The sequence below is a fragment of the Myxocyprinus asiaticus genome, chromosome 5, assembly GCF_019703515.2.
Source record: "Myxocyprinus asiaticus isolate MX2 ecotype Aquarium Trade chromosome 5, UBuf_Myxa_2, whole genome shotgun sequence".
Lineage (NCBI taxonomy): Eukaryota > Metazoa > Chordata > Actinopteri > Cypriniformes > Catostomidae > Myxocyprinus > Myxocyprinus asiaticus.
Window position 1 is genome coordinate 56743013 of NC_059348.1, and position 25008 is coordinate 56768020.

The window sequence follows — 25008 nt, forward strand, 5'->3', positions numbered from 1 at the left end:
TTATTGGCAGAAATGGATAATCTCACATTTGAAAACAATTTTCGCAAGACATGGCATTCCAGTCATTTTGGCCAGTGACAATGGGTCACAATTCAGTGGACTAGCATTCAAAGATTTGCGAATCAGTACGGATTTGAACACGTAACCTCAAGTCCATACTACTCACAATCAAATGATCTAGCCGAAAAGGCAGTGCAGATTGTGAAACATCTGCAAAAGAAAGAGGTTGAAGCTGGCGAAGATCCCCATCTTGCTATGCTAAACTATAGGTCTGCACCTTTAGAAGGTGGGAGATCTCCAGCAGAATTACTAATGGGTAGAGAGCTGAGGACAAAGTTGCACTCGACTGAACATCTGCTACAAAGCACAGACCAACTTGCATTTAGAAAGTGCAGCTCTAATGTTGCACACAACAAAAGTGCAAAACCATTACGCCTATTAGAACGTGAAGATTTGGTGCGGGTCAGGTGTGATGGAAGCTGGGGACCAAAAGCTAAAGTTCTGAAAGAGACAATGCCAAGATCTTATGAAGTACTCACCGAGTATGGGAATACACTTCATAGGAATTGGAGGGATTTGTTGAAAGTTCCAAAAATAGAGATCCAGGAGGGTGTTTGGAGCAACTACTCTGCAGCTCCAAAAGAACATCCAGTGAGGTTGATGTTGGGCGACAGAGCACCCCAGCAAGAATTGTTACTGATAGTACGCTATCATGGTCTCCTAAACCAGAGAATGCCGTTAGGCTCAGGAGAACAATTGTTAAGCCCAAAAGATTTATTGAGGAGCGTTAATTGCTGTGGAGAGTGGACATACTGTATATGGATGACAATTCTACCAAAAGGAAAACAAAACAAAATAAAAAATGTTATGTGATACATTGTTAAATTGCTAAATTACGTTGTTGCAATGAAGTACTGGGGGAAAAAAAGTTGAAATGTTGTGTTTGTAGAAATGGTGTTTTGAAGCCACTGGCATATTTTTTTCCAGTTTTTTTTAAGGAGATGTACCGAGGAGGGCCTATAGAGGGCACTAACACACTGAGAAATGGAAGTGTAGAGGAATAAAGTTTATTGATGGCTTGATGTGAACAACATGTGGTCTATGTGAGCTAAATGAAACAGATGTATATGGAGAAGATGCTTCAGTATGCTGAATAAACTGCTTGTGTAAGGATACAGCTCTTTTTGAGGACTGTCAGAGCTCTAGAAGTAAAGCACATACAATATTAAATTCTAAGCGGAGACGGGACACTTCTATGAATGGGAGAAACTGAAACGCCCAACTGCAGCCAACGGATGTAGATAGGAAGTCCCGCCTTACAGGTAAAAGAGCCAATCACCTTTTAGATACAGACATCGCCTGTCAGTCGCATGCGCATTAGCTATAAAAGATGGGAAAATTGCATTTTTATTTATTTATTTATTTATTTATTTTTTTTTTTTTTTGCGTAATCTGAGGTAAAGAAGCACCATTTATGATTCCAGTTTTGTCAGATTTTATTGCTGTTTTGAAAATGTTCTTTGATCGTAATCTTGAACAACCGTTTAGGAGATTTCGGTCTTTTCCCATTCAAGTAGATATGAGCTGCACTGTCATGACTGTAAATAACCTCCAGAGAGCGTCCCAAACATGACCGACAGCGGACTGACGTGCTATAAACAAACGAGTTCCATTCATTCAAAACAGATGTCAGTTAAGACATTAACTTTTAGGCAGCAAGTCTGCCCGCATTACGCCAGTCCAGCAGATGTCGCTGTGGCGTGACGTCACACGAGAACGCGTCCCACGACATTGATGCGCGACGACAACAGCAGGAGCAGCGCGAGGATTGAGTTGATAAACTCTAATAATGATTAAATAACAGCATGTGCATCGATTTACAGCGCAGAATAGAGTTGATCATATGATATAGCGCGTCACTAATGCATCTCTGATTAAAACTCAAAGGCAGAAACATGTCAAATGAAGAGACGCTTCGCTCTGTAATGTTCACACTCAGTTACATGCTGATGAAGAGGCGGCGCGACGTCACCAACGCAGACGCGCAGCGGCGACGCGAGGTGCAGCGGCGCGTCACACACAGACAGTACTTTCATCAGCGGCACAAGAGGATGATTATGGTGAATATTCACACATTTACAGCACTGAAGTCACTAACAAAAGTGTCATATGCAAATACCATGTTTTATTGTACATGCACAATGCTAATTCACTGTTTGTGACAAATACTATATTATTACTATATTATTACCACATGCACTATTGTATTACCGTGTTGTTTGAACATGCACTAGTGTAATACCATGGTATTATTTGAAGCACAATGTATATACAATGGAAAATGAGTTTTGTAATTGACATTTTTGGCAGCTCTAAATGTGATCATGATTATTTATTCAATGAGTTGTGCAGCCCTGTATATGAATATGCTAATCAATCATTCAGTGGGCAAAGAAAATGCAGGACTTGATTAGATGAATTGATTGGATGGTGTAAAGTAGGGCTGGGTGATACGACAATGTAATCGAATATCGACAATATCTGACAGATAAACCTGATGCCGATTTTGAGTGAGAGACGATGATAGATAAAATTGGGAAATTACAACACCATGGAGCTGGGAATTTGCCAAATATTTTAAATAGTAGCCCAGTATTTATTATGCACTTATGTTTTTAGAAACTAATCAAATCATTCACTGCTGACATGTTCTCTGATTAGCATGAAACATATAGTTATAACCTATTCTCATGACTCATTATAATACATGAACTATGGCTCAGCAACAAGATAAAAACAGTATGTTAGAAATTTCTTAATTAAGGAATAACAGCCAGTCGGGAAAATACATTATTATAAAATGTCATTAAGGTGAAAATAATGAGAATGCTGAAACATTGCGGTCTTTATGAAAAACTTTTATTCAAAAGTTATTCAATATTAGGGATGGGCACAAGTACTCGGACATGGCAGCAATGATCGATCATGAAAACGATGATCGATAGTGATCACACATGATGTGACTTTTCACTTAATTCGAAATCCAGTGACAATTACCTGACAACTAAACACACAAACAAAGAGGGAGCTTATTTCTTAATTTTGAGATTGATTACATTGTGACTTTGAGGGGTACATTGATTATCAGAGACGTCTCATAGCAACCAAACTGATACAACACTGCAATGCTATCATTACGATAATCAAAAGAGAGTGTAATTAACCGTGTTTTGAACACCTGTCTCTGCAAAACATTTGCTAAATACGTTTTATTGTCATTTAATGTAAGAACTTTGACTCGTTAATGGATATTATTTAATAAAAGTTAAATGTTTGTCACTGACCGTAAACCTCCCTGCCCTGCGTGAAGTAACACGCACATGCATCTCGACGAAATGAATGAAGATCTCCGCACGAGTTTCCAAGTTAGATGTCCGATATAAAGTGTCATTCCGTTGCACTTTCCCCAGTTGAAAGGTGGAAATTCAGACTCTGAGTTGAATTAAACGCTTCATGAATCAACACAGCAACAACAATACAGAGCATCACGGCTTTCCTCACAGGAGCACAAACACACACACACACACACACTCACACACTTACACGCTTACACACACACACACACTTACACACTTACAAACAGACTTACACACACTCACACACACACACTCACACACTTACACACACTTACACACACTTACACACAAGCAGACTTACACACACACTTACACGCACACACTTACACACACACAAACAGACTTACACACACACAAACACACACACACACAAACAGACTTACACACACAAACACACACACACACAAACAGACTTACACACACACAGTTACACACACACACACACAAACAGACTTACACACAAACTTACACTATGTTTTTATATCATTGTGGGGACTCTCCATAGACTTGGAGAATTTTATACAGATCTAACGATAATTTCTATACACTAACACTAACCCTAAACCTAACCCTCACAGAAACCTTTTTGCATTTTTACATTTTAAAAAAAACATCGTTTAGTATGTTTAATAAGCCATTTCCCTCATGGGGACCGCTGGCTGGTCCCCACAATGTAGTATAAACATGGTTAGACAGACACACACACTCACACACAGACAGACACTCACACACACACACATACAGACAGACACACACACACACATGGATGTGGTCAAAAACACATCTGAACGCATCACATTTGATGTGTAAACGTTAATCCGTCCTGAATGCGTCCCGAAAGCAGCGAATCGCCTCCCCTCACCTGTCAATCAACTGCTGCGCTAAAACAAGAGTTTAAACTTTGCATGTTATGAGCGGCTTTAAAAGGAAAAAACACGCGATCGGAAGATGCGTTTTTGACCACATCCGTATGTGGTTTTTGTGATCTGATCACAAAAACGATTTAGACCCCGTTTAGACTTGTATTTAGTGCTGACCTCATGTGATCAGATCACCAAAAACACATCTTAATACCAGGTGGAAACTGGGTCAAAGTTACTTCATTCTGAAATGCTGTAAACCCCAGAGAAGGTGAACATATTCTTGTTAAAAAGAGGATACACACACACACGAGAACTTCACGGATCTTCTTCAGTGTGTCTGATATCAACATGCATGGACACTTATGAGAACATCTGCAGCGCAGGTTAATTCAACTAATCCACTAAAATATCAGACAATTCTGTTGGAAATGTTGGTTTTGTGCTTAGATTCAATTTCAGCTGCATCAGGGAGAAATAGCGCAGCCTTTTTTTTTTTTTTTTTGTGCTTTCTTTGTCTTTTCTAACTTTGCTGCGGTTTATTATCACGCAGTGACACACTGACATAGTGATTGATTTACGTAGTCATGAAACAGAGTCCCTCCCCTCCAAATCTGATCACACGTGTTCACAGGAGATACATTTAAGTGACCAGGTGTAAACAGAGATGTGTCTCTGACCACATGTGATCAGATCATCTGAGACGCATCTTAATACCAGGAGTAAACGGGGTCTATGTGACCAGCTGAAACACAACAGACACACACAAGAACTTTCTGGCTGCAAAAGACATAAAGCGAAGAATGTGACATTTTTTGTAATATGTTTTAATCCTATTTATTTCTATTACATATTATTACCTTTGTCACATATACATTTACATAACAGGCTCAGCAGTGAGGTCAGGGGGTTGATGATGTAATTGGATTTTGCGATATATCGTTTTATAAAAATATCGTGAAAATATTTTGTGCAGATCGCCCAGTCCTAGTGTAAAGTGTCTCTATTTGACTGGTGGTTGAAAAATCATTCCAAGGAAAATCATTTTAGAGGCGGAGCAAATTATTACATTCTGATGAAAGATTATGAAGAGGAATAACTTATTTTCACAATAAGACCAAGAATGTGTGTAAAGAAAATACATGGAGTCCATTTTTATTTAATGTTGACTTTAAATGACACATTTTAAGATTCAGTATGAAGATCTGTTGTTCTCTGCTCGTGATTCTTTTATGAAATGTGCAGTTAACTGAACAAATCACAGAATTATTTTCTTCTCCCAGATGATGATCGCTCAAACATCTCGTCCAATCAGTGACGTTCCGACACGGCCAACGCGAGTGTGGAGCAATACTGAGAGCACTGATTGGTGGGAGCGGGTGGTCATGAGGGAGTTCCAGCCCTCCGATTGGCTCGAGAAGTTTCGCATGACTAAAGAGACGTTCTTCCTCCTTTGCGGAAAACTGAAGCCCCGCCTCATTCGGCAAGACACTCGACTTCGCCCGGCACTGCCCCTGGAGAAGCGGGTGGCTGTGGCGTTGTGGCGCCTCGCCTCAAACGTTGAGTATCGTACCATCAGCACGTTATTCGGCGTGGGCCGCTCCACCGTCTGTAAGTGCGTGCGAGACGTCTGTCACGCCATCGTGTTGCTTCTACGCCCGCTTTACCTCCACACGCCCAGCGAGCATGAACTTGAAGATGCAGCCCGAATGTTCGCCACCCGCTGGGGCTTCCCGCACTGCGTGGGCGTGGTCGGCAGCCTACACGTGCCGATAATCGCGCCGTCCAGCAACACGGATAACTACTGGAACAGTCGCGGGTGGCTGTCCGTGGTCACGCAGGGTGCCGTCAACGGCCTCGGCCAGTTTTGGGATGTTTGCGCGGGGTTTCCGGGCAACACCGAACATTCCGCCATCCTGCAGAACTCCACGTTATGGGCACGCGCGTGTGACGGCGGCTTTCTGCTGCACGACCCGCCGCTGAACTTCATGGGGCGTCCGCTGGGTTACCTGATGCTGGGCGATGCGGGGTATCCGCTCAAGAGCTGGCTGCTGAAGAGTTACCCCGAGTCTAACGAGCTTTCGGCGAGTCAGAGGGCACTCAACCGTAAGCTGGAGCGCGCGCGTGGCGTGGTGGACGAGGCGTTCCTGCGTCTGCGTGCGCGCTGGCAGTGTCTGCTGAAACGCAACGATTGCCGCATGGACGTGGTGCCCACCATGATTCTGGCATGCTGCGTCCTGCACAACGTGTGTGAGGTGCACGGCGATGAGTTTGATGAGCGCTGGGAAGAGGCGGTGAGACACGAGGAGAGTCCGCAGCCTGCTGACGAGGTGTCGCCCGCCGCCGATGACCCGGATGCAGAGGAAGTCAGAGCTCTGTTCTGTGAATACTTCTTGCAGCAGGAGAACCAGCAGAGAACGTTAGCGTGTTGAGATGACCCACTCAAGCATGACTTTATGACAGAATTATTATGTGAATAAATGTGCTAGACAGAATGTGGTGACACGCATCAGTTAAATCGGTGAACCGACGACCGCCCTGAACAGAGCAGCAGAAACAACACAAATACATATAGTGATGAACCCACAGTGCAGAAATCAATCATGAATCATGATTTCTGATCGGACAGTTCACTCTGGAGTCTTGTGCTCATTAGTTCATATAGACTCCTTCAGAATCTGCAAGTTATTAATCACTTTTAAATCATAAGAGCAGTCATAAAAATTGCATTTTGTTTTTAACTTTGAGCTGTCTCAAAGGAATATTGCAGGTTCAATACAAGTTAAGCATTTGAGGCATAATGTTGATTACCACAAAGATTAATTTATTTTTCTTTATAAAAGCACAAATTTATGTTCCAGTGAGACACTTACAATGGAAGTCAATGGGGTCAATAATCTGTAAACATTAAAATACTCACTGTTTCAAAAGTATAGACACAAGACATAAACAATATGTGTGTTAACATGATTTTACTGTCATAAAATCACTTACTAAACACATCTGTGGAAAGATAGAGACAATTTTACAACCGTTGCCATGATGACGAAACGTCATTAACCAAAAACGACGATTTAAGGGTCATTGATAAATAATGTTGTCCAAGGTGTTACAAATAAGAAATACGCGTCAAGTTCATAGAAGTGTATTCTTTGTGTCCAATTTGGTTTCCAAAAGTTTTTAAAACTTTTAAAGCATTTTCTACAAAAAATTATTTAAAGACTTAAAAATGTCATGTGGTGTAACCATCAATTAAAAGGTATTAAAATACGTTGCTTGCACATTGAATACATGAGAGTGTACTCAACCATTAATATATATATATATATATATATATATATATATATATATATATATATATATATATTTTTTTTTTTAACAAACATAATGAATTCTTGAGTAAAAAATATCAAGAATTTTCCTCAAGATTACACCACATGCCCTGAACAATTAAAGTGCCTTTTCATTAAAATGTCAAAATATTTTTTTTAAACTTCACACCCAATCATGAGGGGCTCCTCTGTTTTGTTTTTTGTCAACATAAACAACAAAATGACGACCTACATGATGGCTGCACCGCATGACTTTGATTTGGAGGACAAAAGTGTTTTAAAATATTTATCATATTTTAAAACAGTTGTTCCACCGCTTGTTTTTTTTTAATAAATAATAAAAATAGATTATTCTGCACTACTCCAACAGTTCTTTTTTTCAGGATTTTCAGAAATTGAAAACTCATCATGGAAGAGGCGTAGTCACGTAATTGTTTTGTGTAAATTGGATTTTGTATGTATTTTTTTTAAAATGTAATAGATATAAAAAATAAAAAAAAAGAATTGCATCATGTCATTGACACCTTAAAAACTTTACAGCTCAAATAATACATGAGTTTTAACAGAATTAATGTAAGTGCTTTTATAAAATTATAAGCTTCACATTTCTGCCTTTAAACCCTCCAAACATTGACCCCATTGACTTCCATTGTAAGTGTCTCACTGGAACACAGATTTAAAGAAAAGGAGGGATGTCGAAATTAATTTTTGTCACAAAATAATGCAAAAAGTCATTGATGGTTGAGTAACATGACATTAAAAAAACAAAGGTTTGTGAACATTTTTCATACAGAAAAATTTGTGTAAATTCAGTTATTTTGTCTAGTGGAATATATGGAAATATCTTTTAGGTCTGCACAATTAATCAGAAATAATTGAGATTATAATTACGGCTACTGCAATTCACTAATCGTGAAAAGTGTCATTACAGCATTCCATTAAGAACTACTGATGCAGCAAAAGTTTCTATTTACAACTTCTTTTTTTTCTTCTTTCAGTGTTTGGGCATTTTAATGAATCTGAGACATGTTCATTTAGTACATAAGCCTCTTGAGAGTGCTCTCATTATAACATATTAATAATTAAGGGACAGTTCTTAGCTTGTTTTTGAAACTGTGTAAAAAATATGGATTGCATTTGCCCACCCAAAATAAGTGTTTTAATGTACATTTTATAATCGTTCAAAATGAATAATTGTGATGGCAATATCAAGGGAAATAATTGCCCAAATATCTGTAATGTTAAATAGCTTCATCAGGACAGGTTGACGACAATGTGAAAGTGGGTAGATTTAAAAGGATCTGATTTATATGACATGTAGGGTCTGAAGAGTGAATGTAAACTTTTCACCTATATATCTGTAATTAATCATTGCATTGTATCTTTTTAGAACATAAGTGTTTTAAGTACACAATACTGTATATGAATGTTTTTATCTCAGAATCCTGTAGAAATTAGCATTCACTCATATTGTGATTAAAGAGATGAAAAGGATTTGAATGTGTTTGTCTTTATATGATTTTAAACAGGTCAGTCTTCAGTGAAGGGTAAATATATGACTTTACTCTGTGTGACCTGCATTTACCTGATGTTAATACAGTAAAGTGTGTCAGTAATCGGGCACACGTGTGTTTTTATGCACAAACTGTGTCTTAGACAGGAAGTCCTTATTAACAACGCTTATTATAATGTGCCATCTGTGTTTATGAGGGTTTAGATTAAGAACAGCATTGAATTGAAGTCTGGCACAAGATTATACCTCGGATTATATCTGAGCAGACTCCTGTTCTCCTGAAATGAGGGAAGAGGGGTGTATTAGGGTCAAGGGTCATTTAAAGTTATTTAAACCACAGAAAACAGACAATGACCTGTATATTAGAACATGTGGATATTAAAGTGATCATAGTTTCATGCGGGGTTCATACTGAGAGTCGTTTTATAGCGCTGCACTGGATGTTCAAACTCCTGAATGTATAAATGCGTTTCCTTTAGCTAATATGTTTTGCGACCGTTCACTCTTATGAAAGCGAAATGTGAGGCGGATTATCTGTCTGACAGAACGAGACACACACACACACACACACACACACACACTCTCTTGTGCAGCTGCCGCCTCATCGCAAAAGTTATCTGTACTCTCGCTCAACAGCAGTCAGCATGATGCATCCCATCATGATTTTCATCGTCGTCGTCAACACGTCCATGAGCATCATCTTCTGGACCCTCTTGCTGTCGGAGGTGTTCTTCAAAGATGAAGAAACTGAGGAACCTCCACGCAAATCTTCTGTCACACCCGCGTGAAGAACGTCATGTAGCGTCTGCGGCTTGTAGAGCTTTCTCTGTCGGATCAGATTATTACTTACTTTTTCTTTCCAGTTCATTACATTTCAGCCATCATTTTTTGTTTTTGTTTTTTGTCCAATTTTGTCTATAATAAGAAGCAGCTTCTGGGAATTAGAGTTCAATCTCTGGAATGCAGATTCATTTACCGGTAAGAGATGGTTTGTCTGGTTGACTGATACTATCAAGAGATTTGTTCATGTTTTTGTGTTCATTAATCAGTATTTCTGGGTTGTGTAGCCTATTTGCTTTTACTATATTATTTATGTTGGTTTGACAGTGCCAACATAATGTTATTCCCTTGGTAACACTTTATTTTGATGGTCCCAAATAGATAGCTAACTGACTATAAGTTACCATTCCCTTAACCAAAACCAAAAAAATAAAGACTTTCAAACTGTTCTGACTCAGGTTGCTATGACTTTTCTAAATGATCGGAATTATGTTTTTCGCACTGCGGATAAACAAAAATGGAAAGAATCCCATAGTCTTACACCCTGGCTGCATTCCACTTCACTTTAAACGTCAACTGACTGGCTTCCCTAAGCACTTCTCCTTGGAGGAATACCCACCGCCATTTTGGAAGTCCATTTCCTTAAGTGGGCGAGGGATGTTTCTGCTGGTAGACCCTCGATCTACTCATATGTACACCACAGGTAGCTCCATATCCCACAATGCAATTCGATTGTGACATCACAGTTCACGCTTAACCTACCCACCCAACTCTAATGTATGATGGAAGTGAAGTACGGTCAATTAAGCAGTTGTAATGTTACCATTTTTGTTTTTGTAAAACTTGATTAATCCTCTCTAACAATTAATTCTAATAAAAAGTGTTTTTTTTTAACAGACAAGATTTATACATAAGCCTCTGATACTACTACTAAACTTTACCTGAATCTGTGATGGCATCAATCTCCGAAAACGTTGTCTTCTCGGGTGCAAAAATCACTAAATAATTCCACACAATGCCCTCAACATGCTCCAAGTGATCAAGGGTTTAGGGTGTTCCACTTAAACCCATTGCAGGGGTTCCACCAGTAGTGGGCACTTGGGCAACATAAGCAATGACATACAATCAAGTCCATGAGACAGAGGGAAGTTATTGAGGGAAGGGCATAACATTTTTTACTGGAACACAGCCCCTGTCTTAACTAGGCGCTGCCGTTAAAAACCAGCCAACCATCTTATGGTCAGCTGGATGTGTCAAAGCAAGCATTCTAAACCGTTTATTTGTCTTGTTGGCAGGAGTAGCGCCAGCACATGCAGCTCAAAATGGAATGGTACATCGGTTTACTCTCAGCACGTCGTGACACAACGGACGCTTCCAGTGTAGACTGGGTCATTGATTATAATGAGTTCTATTTGCTTTTGAGGCGATGCTCGCATGTAGAGAGGGTGTTATATTCACAGGTTGAAGCAGAGGCAGGACCCGCAGAGTAAAAGGGAATTTATTAACAAAAAACAAGGCAAACAAAAACTACCCCATAGGGGAAAACAGAGTCACGGCTGGAAACCCACTGAAGCTGGGCGGGGGGCAGACGAGCTGTGTCCAGGACCGACCGGAACCAACAGATGGGAAACTGGACCGACTAGAGAACAAGATGAACTGGCACTGGACAGTACACACAAGGAGGCTAAGATAGAGAGAGAATTCAAACAGGTTAACAAGCAGGGCAGGTGTGACTAATGAACTAATAAGTAAACTAGGAGGTGGGGTGTGACGCAAGACTGAGAGACATGTTGCAACAGAGAAACAAAACAAAGCCACATGCTCTTACCAGACAGACACCCGAATGGCACGAGCACATATCGCCAAGACAACAGGCATAATGCGCTCATGCCAACCGACAGATAAGACGAGAGAATGCATGGCAATGGTAATAAAGCAATGCCATGCATTCTCACACTAGAGAAAGCCTGAGCGTACATTGCGAGGCAAACACCACGTGATGCACGCAACAGGCGACACCTGTGCGAGAGTTCGGCTGCACACAAACCCGACACCTCAGACCGAAGTGACCACACCTCAGCACAGCGTGAAGACAGGTTGCGACCCGGGCGCAGCGCAATGCGAGCACAGCGCAAAGCGCGTCTGTGGTCACGAGAGGCAGACATAAACGATTGACGTGAGTGCATGCCACCAAGATGACATAAGCACAATGCACTCAGGCCAATAACAGATAGAACAAAGAGCATGCATGTACGGATCCCGACACCAACCGAAACCGAACCAGACAGGGAAGTCAGAATCCAGGCACCCTGCTCCGAACATGAAACATGAGACTAACCGAGGAGTGCGCAGCAGGAAAATCACAACCGAAGCCATGCGTTCACACAGAGACAGAAAACGACATACAAGACAGACATAGAACGATGATGCCACGGTCCTACCACACAAAAACCCAGACTGACAGAGTGACAGGACCGTGACAGTTACATAGATTTGTTTACATTTGATTTTTACAACTTTCCCATTATTATCAGCAACACTGTCAAGTACACTGGAAGTGTCCGCTGCAGTGTGGCGCATGGCACCAAGAGTAAATGCATTTCCCCTTCCATTTTGCACTGCACGTGCTGATGCTACTCCTGCCAACAAGACAAATAAACAGTTTAGAAAGTTCGCTTCGACGGCTGGTTTTAGCTGGTCGCCCAGCCTGGTTATAGCTGGTCAAGCTGGTTTTAGAGGTGTTTTGGTAAAATTTGAACCCGTTTTTTTTTTTTTTTAAGCTTGTCAGGCTGGTCTTAGCTTTTCTCCTAGCTATAAAGATCGGGATCCTACCAGCTGAAAAATGTTTAAAAACCAGCCAACTGACCAGGCTGGCGACCAGCTAAAACCAGCCAACCAGTTAAGGCTGGTTTGAACATATTTTTTTAAAAGCGAGCCTTGCAAAGTACCAATAGTTATTTATTAAGTCTAATCTTAAAGCATTTTTCAACCCTGTAACAGTAAGTTTGGAATTTAAAAACTTTTCATTGAAATAGATAACGTACTGGTTATGATTGTAACACTGGTTCCCTGAAAGGAGGGAACGAGACTCTGCATCAGAAGCTGATGCTATGGGTAACTCCTCCCAGGACTGACGATCTCTGATGGCCTTAAATCACACCAATCTATGGGCAGATGATCCTCAACAGTCCGCCCCTGATGCACGCATCATCACGGGCATATAAACCGGAGCACAGCGGCATTTCATCAGGATTTTTGACTGAATGGAAGAGAGCGCATCTCTCAGTTCCTTAACAGTGAGAAATCAGTTGTGCAGCAAGTGGATGCAGCATCTCCTTCTCAACTTTCAGGGAACCAGGGTTACAGTTGTAACCAGTACTTTCCCTTTCGAGTCACTCAGTTTGATGTTGTGTCAGAAGCTGAAATTATAGGAAAATGTGTACCATCATGCCGTGTTACCATTTTGCACACACACGGCAACACCTACTATCCAGTAGGGTAATTGAAAGATGCTGACATAGTCTCACCTTTGTATTGAACAATAGGAAAGAGGGGAAATCTCAATAACCAAGCATGGTTAGAATTATAACAATGACATCAGCCATACCGGGTAGTGAAACACTGTACAGAAGTTCCATGCACACCACAGTGGGGAAATTAACTTATAATGGTCATAGAGCAGCCAGGCAGATGTCCTGAAATTAGAGCAAGAAATGAGCTGATTTCTGTGCACATGTTTGAGCCTCAAGCATTTGCAGCGAGGTCCACAACTTTTATTGAAACATGACAAACATCTTGTACGGAGCCAACAACAGCACAAACAGTAACATTGTTGTGAACATTATCTCGTTCCCAGCTCACAACAGTGGGGAAGGCGGGAAGTGAGTTCCTGACAAACTTAGCAAACTTAGTCGGAGCATAACAGGGAAGTAGAAAATAATCCACTCGCTGTGAAGGTGTGCAGTATCAATGAAGCGAAGATTTAGGCGTATAGCACGAGAGATGTAATTGCGACCCTGAAGAAGAAAAATCTGATGAAATGGCACTGTGCTCCGGTTATTATCCTACGATGATGCGCGCATCAGGAGCGGAGCATCAAGCACCATCAAAAGACTGTAATATAAACTGACCTCTGTTTTTGCCATCTGATCACAAAATGATGATGCCACTCCTGTAGAAATTATGTCAGAAAGATCAACATCTTTAAATGTTATTAAACATTATAAAAGGGGGAAAAGTCACAGCATGACAGGGTTGAACTGAATGTGCAGGAGCAAAGACAAATTCTGGATTTTCTCAGAATCTACCAAATAATCTAAGTTCGGATTAATTTAATTATATCAGTGGCAAGTTACGGGGACATACACCTGAAAATGACCTGTGTGTTTCATTGTATTGATAGCTGTGGTTGTTCAGGGAAATTCCATTTGATTACACTTTAGAAAAGTTGTTCAATCATTTGAACCACTTCAGACACTTTAAGTGTCAACAGAACATATAAAAGACATTTTAATTTGCATTTATTCGTTTAGCAGATGCTTTTATCCACAGCGACTTACAAATGAGAACAATAGAAGCGATTCATCCTAAGGGAGACAGTAGGCAGCAATGTGCTGTAATACGTTTAAAAAAATTGCTTAGATAAGTACACATAGCGAGGAAGGTGAGAGACAGAGGAAGAATTAAAAAAATGTTTTTTGAAGCAGAGTGCATTATTAGGAAGGGGTCATGTGCTCACGAAAGAGCTGTGTCTTTAGGTGTTTTTTGAAAGAGGCTTGAGAAACAGCTGCTTGGATGGAGTTCATCTGGTCGTTCCACTAGCGGGGCACAGTCGAAGTCCGAGAAAGTGATTTTGTGTTTCTATGAGATAGCCCAATGAGGCGCCGTTCACCTGCAGAATGCAAGCTTGTGGAGGGCATATAGACCTGAAGTAGTGAGTGAAGATAGCGGGGCACATAGCCAGTGGTTGTTCTGTAAGCAAACATCAATGCTTTGAACTTAACTCGAGCAACCATTGGCAGCCAGTGCAGTTCGATGAAGAGAGGCGTGATGTACACTCTCTTGAGCTCATTGAAGACCAGTTGTGCTGCCGCATTCTAGATCAATTGCAGAGGTTTTATACATGCATGAAGACCAGCCAGAAGAGCATTGCAGTAGTCCAGTCTGGATAAAACAAGAGTCTGGACAAGGATTTGTGTTGTATGCTCAGAGAGGAAGGATCCGATCTTCCTAATATTGTAAAAAGCAAATCTGCATGATTGGCAGTCCTTACAATGTGGTCCGAGAAGTTCAACTGATCTTCGAACACCACACCAAGATTTCTGGCTGTCCTGGATGGTGTAATCATTGACGAGTCTAGTTGAATGGTTAAATTGTGATGAACCGCCGGGCTTCCCGGAACCACAAGAAGTTCAGTTTTTGCAGGGTTGAGTTGGAGATGGTGTTCTTTCATCCAAACTGAAATGTCTCCCAGGCAGGCTGGGAGGAGGGGTACAAGCACTGAACCTTGTGGTACCCCAGGAGCTAGTTGGTGAGACTTGGACAGCGCTCCCCTCCAAGACACCCTGAAAGATCTACCTGTAAGGTAAGACTCGAAACAGCAGACCACGGTTCCTGTGATGCCCTTTTCCTTGAGGGTTGACAGTAGAATGTGGTGGTTTACTGTGCTGAAAGCAGCAGACAGATCCAGCAGAATAAGAGCTGATGATTTGGATGCAGCCCTAGCCCATCTTAGAGCTTCAGTAATGGACAGCAGAGCTGTTTCCGTAGATTGTCTGGTTTTAAAGCCAGACTGGTTGCTGTCTAGCAGGCTGTTCTGGGAGAGAAAAGAGAACACTTGGTTGAACACGACTTGTTCAAGTGTTTTTGCTATGAATGACAGAAGAGAGACTGGCCTGTAGCTATCTTGGAGTGCAGGGATTAGTGTGGGTTTCTTATGCAGAGGGGTTACCCGAGCCTGCTTAAATGTTTTGGGAAAGGTACCAGTGGCAAGGGATGTGTTAATGATGTGTGTGAGTGCAGGTAGGATTACCTGCAGTACAAGAGTGCAGAAGAGTGCAGTACAATATGTGTAGACCAGAAGGGCTCGTTATAGTCACTGTTGGATTAGTTTTATAGGTGCTTATGACGTTGTTTTCAAATAGTCATTGGATTATTTTAGAAGGGCATATTGTGAGGGTTAAATACAAGCCACTCAACAGCTAAATGTTAGAAGATATCCAGAAGAAGCAAGTGAAAGACTCGATCTGATCATGGTGCACCCACTCATGATTATGATCGTCACATTCAACATCCTCATTACAATTGTGGAGTGGACATTCCTCATACATGAAGTCATGAGATTAAACTCAGAAGATCCAGACGCAGATGAATAGGGACGAGCCGTGTGGCTAAGTAGTATGAGGAGTTTAGAGTTAGATTTGTTGTGTGTCTTTCAGTTCTTGAGTGTAGACAGGTAAGATAACTGCGTGTGCATTGTGCTATTTTACTTGTTTTATTTATGTGTACACTACATTTCTGAGGCAACCGATGAGTGAGGTTTGTAATTTTGAATTAATTTTAATAATGCTTTAATTTAGTGTTTATACTTAAAGCTGAATTGTGCAACTTTTCCAGTGTTAAAATACTTCCTTCTGTCCCAGCTTAATATGCAGAGACAACTATACGGAAGCCATTTGTAGGTAAATTTAGGAATTCAGAAAGCTGTTGGAAAACAATGTTTATTTTTGCAGTTCCATTTGGTGGCACAGAAAATACACACTTCAGCTCTAAAGTTAACATGAAATTAATAGTTACTTTCTTAATACACATTCTTGGTTGGCTGACATCATCAAGATCTATTTTTTTTTTTTTTTTACCCCTCGCCTCAGTTCACCTGTCATGTACTGTAGTTAACTGGTTCTTCACTGGTTTTGCTTCATGACACAGATTTGACATCGGACATCAAATCGGACCAAACACAGTGCCAAACCTGTAATTGTATTTAATGTTGTCTGGGTGGTAATTTATATGACCTTGTATAGTTTTGTTGATGGTTTTTGAGGATGAGTTCATGTCCATGATGACATCTGTCTAATCTGACCAGCTTCTACCAAGTGGCAGATGAAATTATGCCAAAATACAGTAGAGTTTGATTGGACAAACAACCTTTGATGTCAACAACAGAAGATATGGGAAGTGTTTTTTTCCTCCCGTTAAAAGATTAAGCCTATTTATTTTGCTATTCTTACTTTGCAGTTATGTGGTTTACATTACATTTATGCATTTGGCAGATGCTTTTATCCAAAGTGACTTACAGTGCATTCAGTGTAAAACAATTTATTGAACCCATGATGTTGCATTGCTAGCTCCATGCTCTACCAGTTGAGCTACAGGAAACTGGTTAGTTTGCAGTAGCGGCTTGTGAGCACAGGTATAAGTGGGGCAGATTCTTGCTCTGAGCGTTAGGGGTCTGTGGCAGGGCGGAGGGCAGGGCCAGACCGTGATGCTGCACACCCGGCCCCTAATCAGGCTGATCAAGCCCGAGAGGGATAAAGGCGACCGGAGGTGGCAGTTCAAGAGAGAGAGAACTACAGGCAAATGCTCTGCATGTGTTTATGTTTGTGTCTTTTTGTTAAAGTTTATTATTAAACTATTATTTATATTGTCAAGCTGGTTCTCACCGCCTCCTTTCCCAACTTTTATCCTTTGTTACACTGGTGCCTTAAACCCGGGAAGGAGAAGGGATACGCCGTAGTAGAGTCCTCCCCACTACCATCCACCCCATCAGAGCACCTGGGGAGGTGTGGCTGTCGTCCACTAGAGGGTGGAGGAGTGGCCAAAGACCAAGCTATGGCGTATCAGAGAACTGGCGAGTAAAATTTTTTTCTCTCTCTCCTGCTGTCGCTCCTTGTTTGCCTTTCCCTCTCTTTTTAAATAATAGTATTGTTGTTGTGTTTCTCTCCCAGATCCAGAAAGGCGGGGAAGACCTGCCGGCAGACGGAGCCTTTAAAAAAGCATTTGGTGCTAAAATATACTTGTAAAATGTAAAAAAAAATACAAAGGTACAAGACTGTGTACTTAAACGTCTTTATTGAGGGCACAAGTAGTTTGAGAGTGTAGGGAGAGCGACTTGATTGCGTCATTCACAGTGCATCATGGGATTGGGTGGAGCTCTTTGGACATGATTTTCTGATTGGTGGATCTCACCTCAGGATCATGGGTAGTGTAGTTCCTTGTAGGAATTCTGCTGTTAAACATGATATTTAAACAATGATGTTGAAATAATGCAGACAGATGTCTCCAACAGAAGCATATACCATCGATTAACAACATCAGAGCTCACAGTAGGTCTGTCTTTAAAGGTTTATAAGTTATCGTTAACAAACAATTCGTCTATGGAAAAAATTAATGGGATTTTTACTTCCGGAACCAGACTGTTGCACTCTGTAGGTCTCAGTTAGGGCTTGTTGCAGTTCCATGTTAGACCACAGATTTCTATTGGAAAAAATGAGGGCTGCTGTTGAGTTCTGAGCAGATCTTCTGCCATACATGCTCGGAGCTATAATACAAATTGTAATGGAGGCTTCGGCAGCATTATGACTTAAAAATAGAATAAAAACCTTTAATAGGCGTTCTTTGAAGGTATTTTGAACATATTTATGACCAAACAAATTACATTATAGGCAGTTTACGTATAACATGCATCTATGTTTTCAAGTGGATGAATGTTTTGGTGGTGCTCTGCCCTACCTACCCATATAGACGTGTTGCAGCTGGTTAGTTGCACTGATTATATGCATTTAGCATTGTTTTTCTCTGCTGCCTGTGACCCGATCAGAACAGACCTGAGACACAATTTTGGGTCACAAACTACCAGTTGAGAATCACTGATATAGAGAGCACTGTTCATCACCCACTGAAGTCCCGCCCTACATATTGCCCTCGTTGAATATCCTGTTTAACCTAGAAATGCATCACATTAATAAAATAAAGTGGATTTTGACTGCTGTTTCATGTTGACTTTACCATCTGTCCATTCATCCACTCTCTTCTTTAATGGATTAGTTGAGGATCTCTTGTCTTTGTTCTCATAATCTTGGGAATGTTCTGGCACACACACACACACACTCACACACATGTTCAAGGTTTGATTAAAACAGCCTTAATCTTCTTTCCACGTTCTGCAGCTCAATCATTCCTCTTTAATCTAGTCAGATATTGTTTGTTATCAGAAAACTTTCAAATCTTCTTTACCTTCTATATGACTTCATGTCATAGTCTGCAATAGTACCGTACTCTCTCTCTCTGTGTCTCTTGCTCATTCTCATTTTCTCAGCAGATTTGATGTTTAGCATCAGTGGTTAACATTGAGAGTTTAATCAAATCCACATGAGAGTGAAAACGGTTCATACATAGAGCGACGCTCGTGATCGTCAGACATGGACTCTGTGTTCTCATCTTCTCACGCAGCTGATCAGAGGGTTTCGTGGTATCTCAGTCATTTAGTGTCTCGTTCTCATCACTCGCTGCAGTCTGAGTTGAGCGACTCTTCTCCCTTCGTGGAATATAAGCCTCCAGCACGTGATGCCATCTCTCTGCCGCCGCACGTGCTGTATGTGACGGTCGGACTGCTGCTGGTCGTTGTGGCCACTTATGCCATCGTGGGTCACCTGATAAATGACCTCCTACATGACCTGGCAGGTACCGTGAGCTGAGCCCTGACACGGTGACCTGTCTTTGGTGGAATTTTGTTCTTCCTGTGACCCCAGTGTTGTGTTTACTTCCTCTGTAAACCTTTGTTTTGTTGGACATTTATTGTGATTTGATAATAAAAACATGTTGTTTGTGACAGTTTGAAGAGACACTTCATGTTTCATTTGGATTGTGGCTAAGAGAAATGTATATCAGTGATTCTCATCTAGTGGGTCGTGTCCCAAAAATGTGTCTCAGGTCTGTTTTAATCGGGTCACAGACAGCAAGTGAAAATAATAATAAATGCAAATAAAAAAATGCAACTAACCATATAATCATGTTAGTTAGTAGCCTATAGCAAAATAAACAGACTTATCAACTTTTAAAACAGAGGAGAAAACGACGACGGCGTTTCAGTGCCACGAAAAAAGAAAGAAAAATCTAAGATTTTGAGAATAAAGTCAAAATTTAGTTTAGGATTTAGAAACAAAGAAATCCTTTGTCATCTTTTGGCACATCAGCACAAAGTTATTATTGAGCCCCGTATGATGCATATTGCGTACATTCATGTTACATGCATTTTTTTGTGTCACTTTCATTAATCTCTATGAAGTTGAGAATTAATACATTTGAAACCCCGTCTTACTAAAGCCATCATTATTTCTGTAATTAAATTCTGTAATAGTTAATTCATTTCTGTGCCTCGACAAGGTTACAAACAACTTCCATGGTTGTCAGTATTTCCACGTTATTTTCAATTTGAGAAGACAAACTCCTGGACATATTTTGACCAAAGTTTCAGGACCTTTGGACCACTCCCATAACGAATCACTTTACCTTCTACTTTATAATGAGCAATCTACTGTGCTAGTTTGGGAAATGTTAAGACGATCATAAACGATCATAAAAAAAAAATAAAAAAAACTCACTAAGAATGAATTGTGCCCGGTAAATGCCTTATTTACTAGCACGTGCTCTCTGCACTGGTTTAGCGCCCCATTCACTAAAGGAATTATGCAGATCAGCCAACAGTGCAAACACACCTGCAAAAAAGTGTGCATAACGCAATTTGCACGCGCAGTTGCAATTTTGCTGGCCGATACTGAGCGCTATGGAGGATGCTGGAGACCGCATTTGACACACCCTGCTGAGACTGTTCATCTTCACCGTGATCCAGACACCTAAATCATCAATTAAACATGCTGAAAAATGTGTGACTACACATGGCATTTGGATATAACTCTTTTCTCCATTATTTTATCAGTTTTTGATGAATTACTGCTGAAATGATGGGTTGAAAATGTTCACAAACATTTCGTTTAAATTAAATGCATTTTACTACTTTCTACTTTTATTTGCGGCAATAGCACAATCTAAACTGTGCCACAGTGCCAGGCAATTTTTGTGAATGATGTGCAATCTACAATGAGCATAATTTACATAGAAAGGAGGCGTCTTTGCGCAGAAAGGAATGACAATGGCTGGGTTTTCCGATAACGTTGCAACTTAAGCGTTTATGATCACCTTATCGAATGTTGCTTGTTATTATAAGATGGAGTAACATCTGTCTCCCAAACCAGCACAGTAGATTGCTCGTTATAAAGTAGAACATAAAGTGATTCGTTACGGGAGCTGTCTGGTCCAAAGGAGCTGAAACTTTGGTCAAAATATGTCCAGGAGTTTGTCTTCTCAAAATGAAAATAACGTGGAAATACTGACAAACATAGAAGTTGTTTGTAACCTTGTCGAGGCACAGAAATGAATTAACTATTACAGAATTTAATTACAGAAATAATGATGGCTTTAGTAAGATGGTGTTTCAAATGTATTAATTCTCAACTTCATGGAGATTAATAAAAGTGACACAAAAAAATGCATGTAACATGAATGTATGTGATGTGCATCATAAGGGGCTCTCACATAGCCTAAAGTTTTGTTTCTTTGGCTGGGACCTGAACAGATGCCCAAAGAACAGGATTAAAATGATGGACATCAGTAGGCTGAACTATATAAACAAAGACACGTATGGAGAAACACACTTTATTATATTTTGAAGAACAGATGAAAGAATGATGTAATTGTATATGGCTATATTTTTTTTTTAAAATATCATGAACATTTTTCTTTCATATCGCCCAGCTCTACTGTGCACTTGTAGCCTGACTGCCATTATGCAGCATGCAATTTGTGACATGCCATGTAAACAAACTAGGACTATTTGAATCATCCATTGCACATTCTCACCCTCCTTTGTTAATCATATTTGAATAATATATTTTGGCCTATTTAAGTTTTAAACTGCAGAGTCACATTACTCACATATGTCTTCTAAGCAAATCAAATAATAATAATAATAAAGAAATGCATAAAATAGATAGTCTACATAAATGGATGAATAGATTAATTAGTAAACAAATTAAGTTATTTGTGTGGACTAGTTAGTAACAGCAAAGAGGTGGCGTGATTGATGCTGATAACTGTATGAATTAAAATCAAGAAAGTCAATAACTGCATGAAAATCGTAAGTATATATTGGCTCATCATCCTCGTCTCCACTTACTATCTGACACCCAAAGGCGCTCTCACCAGCACTACAAGTTGTGTTGCACTGCACATGCATTGCTGTCACCGTTATCAATTTTGGGAGTAAAGTGCATCTTCTAAACCTCTCCATATTTTGCGCTGCGTGATAACACGGTGAACCTCGTAATATTCAATGAATGCTTGTAATTAGCAGGTTCATACAAAGGGCCTCCGCTGTCTTCAGTAATCCCAGAAGCTTTCATATCAAGAGAAATTTGAGAAAATGAAATAGTACACATGCACACCTGATTATGGAAGCAGATATCCTATATCTTTTGTTGTTGTTGTAAAAGGTTGTGCGTCCAAGTGGGTGGGCTGGGGTCTGAAAGCTCAATCCCAGGCCCGCACTCGAGCTCGACCTCCACTTTGGACAGCACGGCAAATATGTTTACCTTAATACACTCCAGGACTATATGAATCATTGAACTCAGGTATGATTTTCTGTACAGCTGCTTTGAAATGACTTGGCTGTAAGAATAAAAATAACTTCACTCATCTGTCACTTGGTAGAAGCTGGTCAAATTAGACGGAACCATCAGCAAAACTACACAATGTCAAAGAAATTACAACCCAGATTACATGAAATACAGATGCACTTGCAGGAGAAACATGGTTATTACATGGTGATAGTATGGTTATAATAATAATTTTTAAACAATTTGATTTTAAGGACATTTTTGTTTCGTTTTGTGAACTCCACATTTCTGGTGCCACTTGATGTCCAGCGTAAAATCATACTAAAGTTGTTTGCTGGTGTTTAGCTGGTTTCACTGATCAGCCTTCTGGTCTCCGACTCTGATCAACTGTCTGACCAAAGTGCCCAAAATCCCTCTAAAACCATCAAAACAGACCAGTCTAACCAGCTGTGCCATGCTGGGAGGCCAGCTAACCCCTCAGGCTAGTTTAAGCTACTGTACTTCCTGCTGTGTTTTGATCTGTTGTTGTTGTTTTTTTTAAACCCTTAAACTTTATTATGTAGATCACAAAAGGAAATGTTTTAATGAATATCACGGACCTTCTTTTCAACAGAGTAAGTCACAATGGCAGAGACTATCTTTAAAGCTTAAAAAAGGAGCCAAAAGTATCATAAAATAGTCCACGCAAATTGCAGGACACATTCCAAGTCCCCTGAAGGCACACGATACGAATTGCAGAAAACCCCCACAATTTCAATAATCCCACAGCAAAAATCTTGACGTCTGTTGCATGTTCATGAGTGCTATGAGAAAAGCTCATTCACACTAGCACTAAAATTGCTAAAAACAATGCAAGGGAATTTTCACTGCAAAATGATTCAAACTGCGGGTGGTCCCTCGCCAAAACCCATCAAATGCCTTCAGAAGACCCGGAACATGATGCACGAGTCGCATAGACCACTCTAATGACACCCTTGGGTTCTTTTTGTAATTAAATTTTTTTTATTGATTCAAAAAACACAACACATACACACCGAATCAACTAATATTAATACTAATATTAATATCAACTAATAATACCACTAATATTCCTCCCCAAACACCAACCCCACCCTATCCCCCAATGAACACCCCCGTGGTCACATAAAATAATACACACACAAAAAAAACAAACAAAAAAAAAAATACAAATATATATATATATATATATATATTTTTTTTTTTTTTTTTTTAAGATATAATACATAATTAAACGTCTCTCTCCCCATCCCTTCCCCGAGAGTCCCCCAAAACCGGCAAATACCTACCCCACTTTCTGTTAAACAAGTCCCCAAACCCCAGCCTTCTACCTGCTACCTCCTCAAAAGCTGCCACCCTCCCCATTTCTGCACACCAGTCCGGAAATGATGGCGCTCCATCCAACTTCCAACCCCTTAAAATAATTTGTCTGCCAATCAAAATACTGGTCAGAACACAATTTTTTATATATTTGTCCCCCAAATTTATGACTGCCCCATCGCCCAAAATACCCAAAAAGTCTGGGTCAAAGTAAAATTTGAGTGCCCAAAATGTCACACAAATAACTCTGAATCTTCCAAAAGCCATGGGTTGTGTCTCCATCTTCTGATTGGCATCGCCAGCAGGTGGGCGTGTCTTTAAGACCAAGCCTATATAATCGAGAGGGGGTCCAATAGAATCAATGTCAAATCTTGAATTGCATCAAACACACCCTTGCATCTCTAGATGCAGACTTGATGTTTTTTAGAATACTAGCCCACACTCCCTCCTCCAATACCAAGTTTAAATCTTTCTCCCATAATCTCTTGATAGAAATTAAAGCTCCGTCCCCCAGACTCTGAATTAGCAGGGAGTAATACACTGATGCCTCATGACCTTTTCCAAAAGCAGTAATCACCACTCCCAGAGTATCTGCCGCTTTAGGCTAGTTTACGCCACTGTACCTCCTGCTGTGTTTTGATCTGTGTTTTTAATATCTGTCTGCAGATTGGCTGTTAGGCCCTAAAACTGATTCCACTGATGCTGAGCGCGGCCGTGAGGAGGAAGAGGAGGAGAGCGTGTGGAGGGAGGAAGAGCGATCCGGACTGCTGCCAGGATTCAACACCAGCCAACATCCCGAGCACAGAACATCTGAAGTGTCCAATATCCAGCATCATTACATCACATCACTCTGAGTTTTTCATAGTTTACATGTGTTTTTACAGCTCAGGCGCTCTGTTTGCTGCGGTAGAAAAACAAAGCATGGAGGACAGTGTTTGATTATGTTCAGAATAGCACACTAATATAATACTCTTATTATTTCTGTTGTATAGTATGTATACTGGGCACACATTTTCAGTGTGCATGGAATACACAGATTATTTACTGTGTGAGAAACTGTATCCCATACAGAAATCTGATATATGGCCATATATGAAC

General features: G+C 40.4%; 1 protein-coding gene across 2 annotated transcripts; it reads left to right on the forward strand.

Moving 5' to 3' along the window:
* Positions 1-1772: 1772 nt before the first annotated feature.
* Positions 1773-7401, forward strand: LOC127441347 (uncharacterized). 2 transcript variants are annotated; one of them, XM_051698665.1, is made up of 2 exons: positions 1773-2120; positions 5560-7401. In XM_051698665.1, exons 1-2 carry the CDS (start codon positions 1956-1958, stop codon positions 6706-6708), a joined length of 1314 nt encoding a protein of 437 aa, XP_051554625.1. In that variant the 5' UTR covers positions 1773-1955; the 3' UTR covers positions 6709-7401. The 2 variants fall into 2 exon arrangements, with proteins under 2 accessions (XP_051554625.1, XP_051554626.1); XM_051698666.1 differs by having other exon boundaries at positions 1990-2120; positions 5541-7401.
* Positions 7402-25008: the final 17607 nt, after the last annotated feature.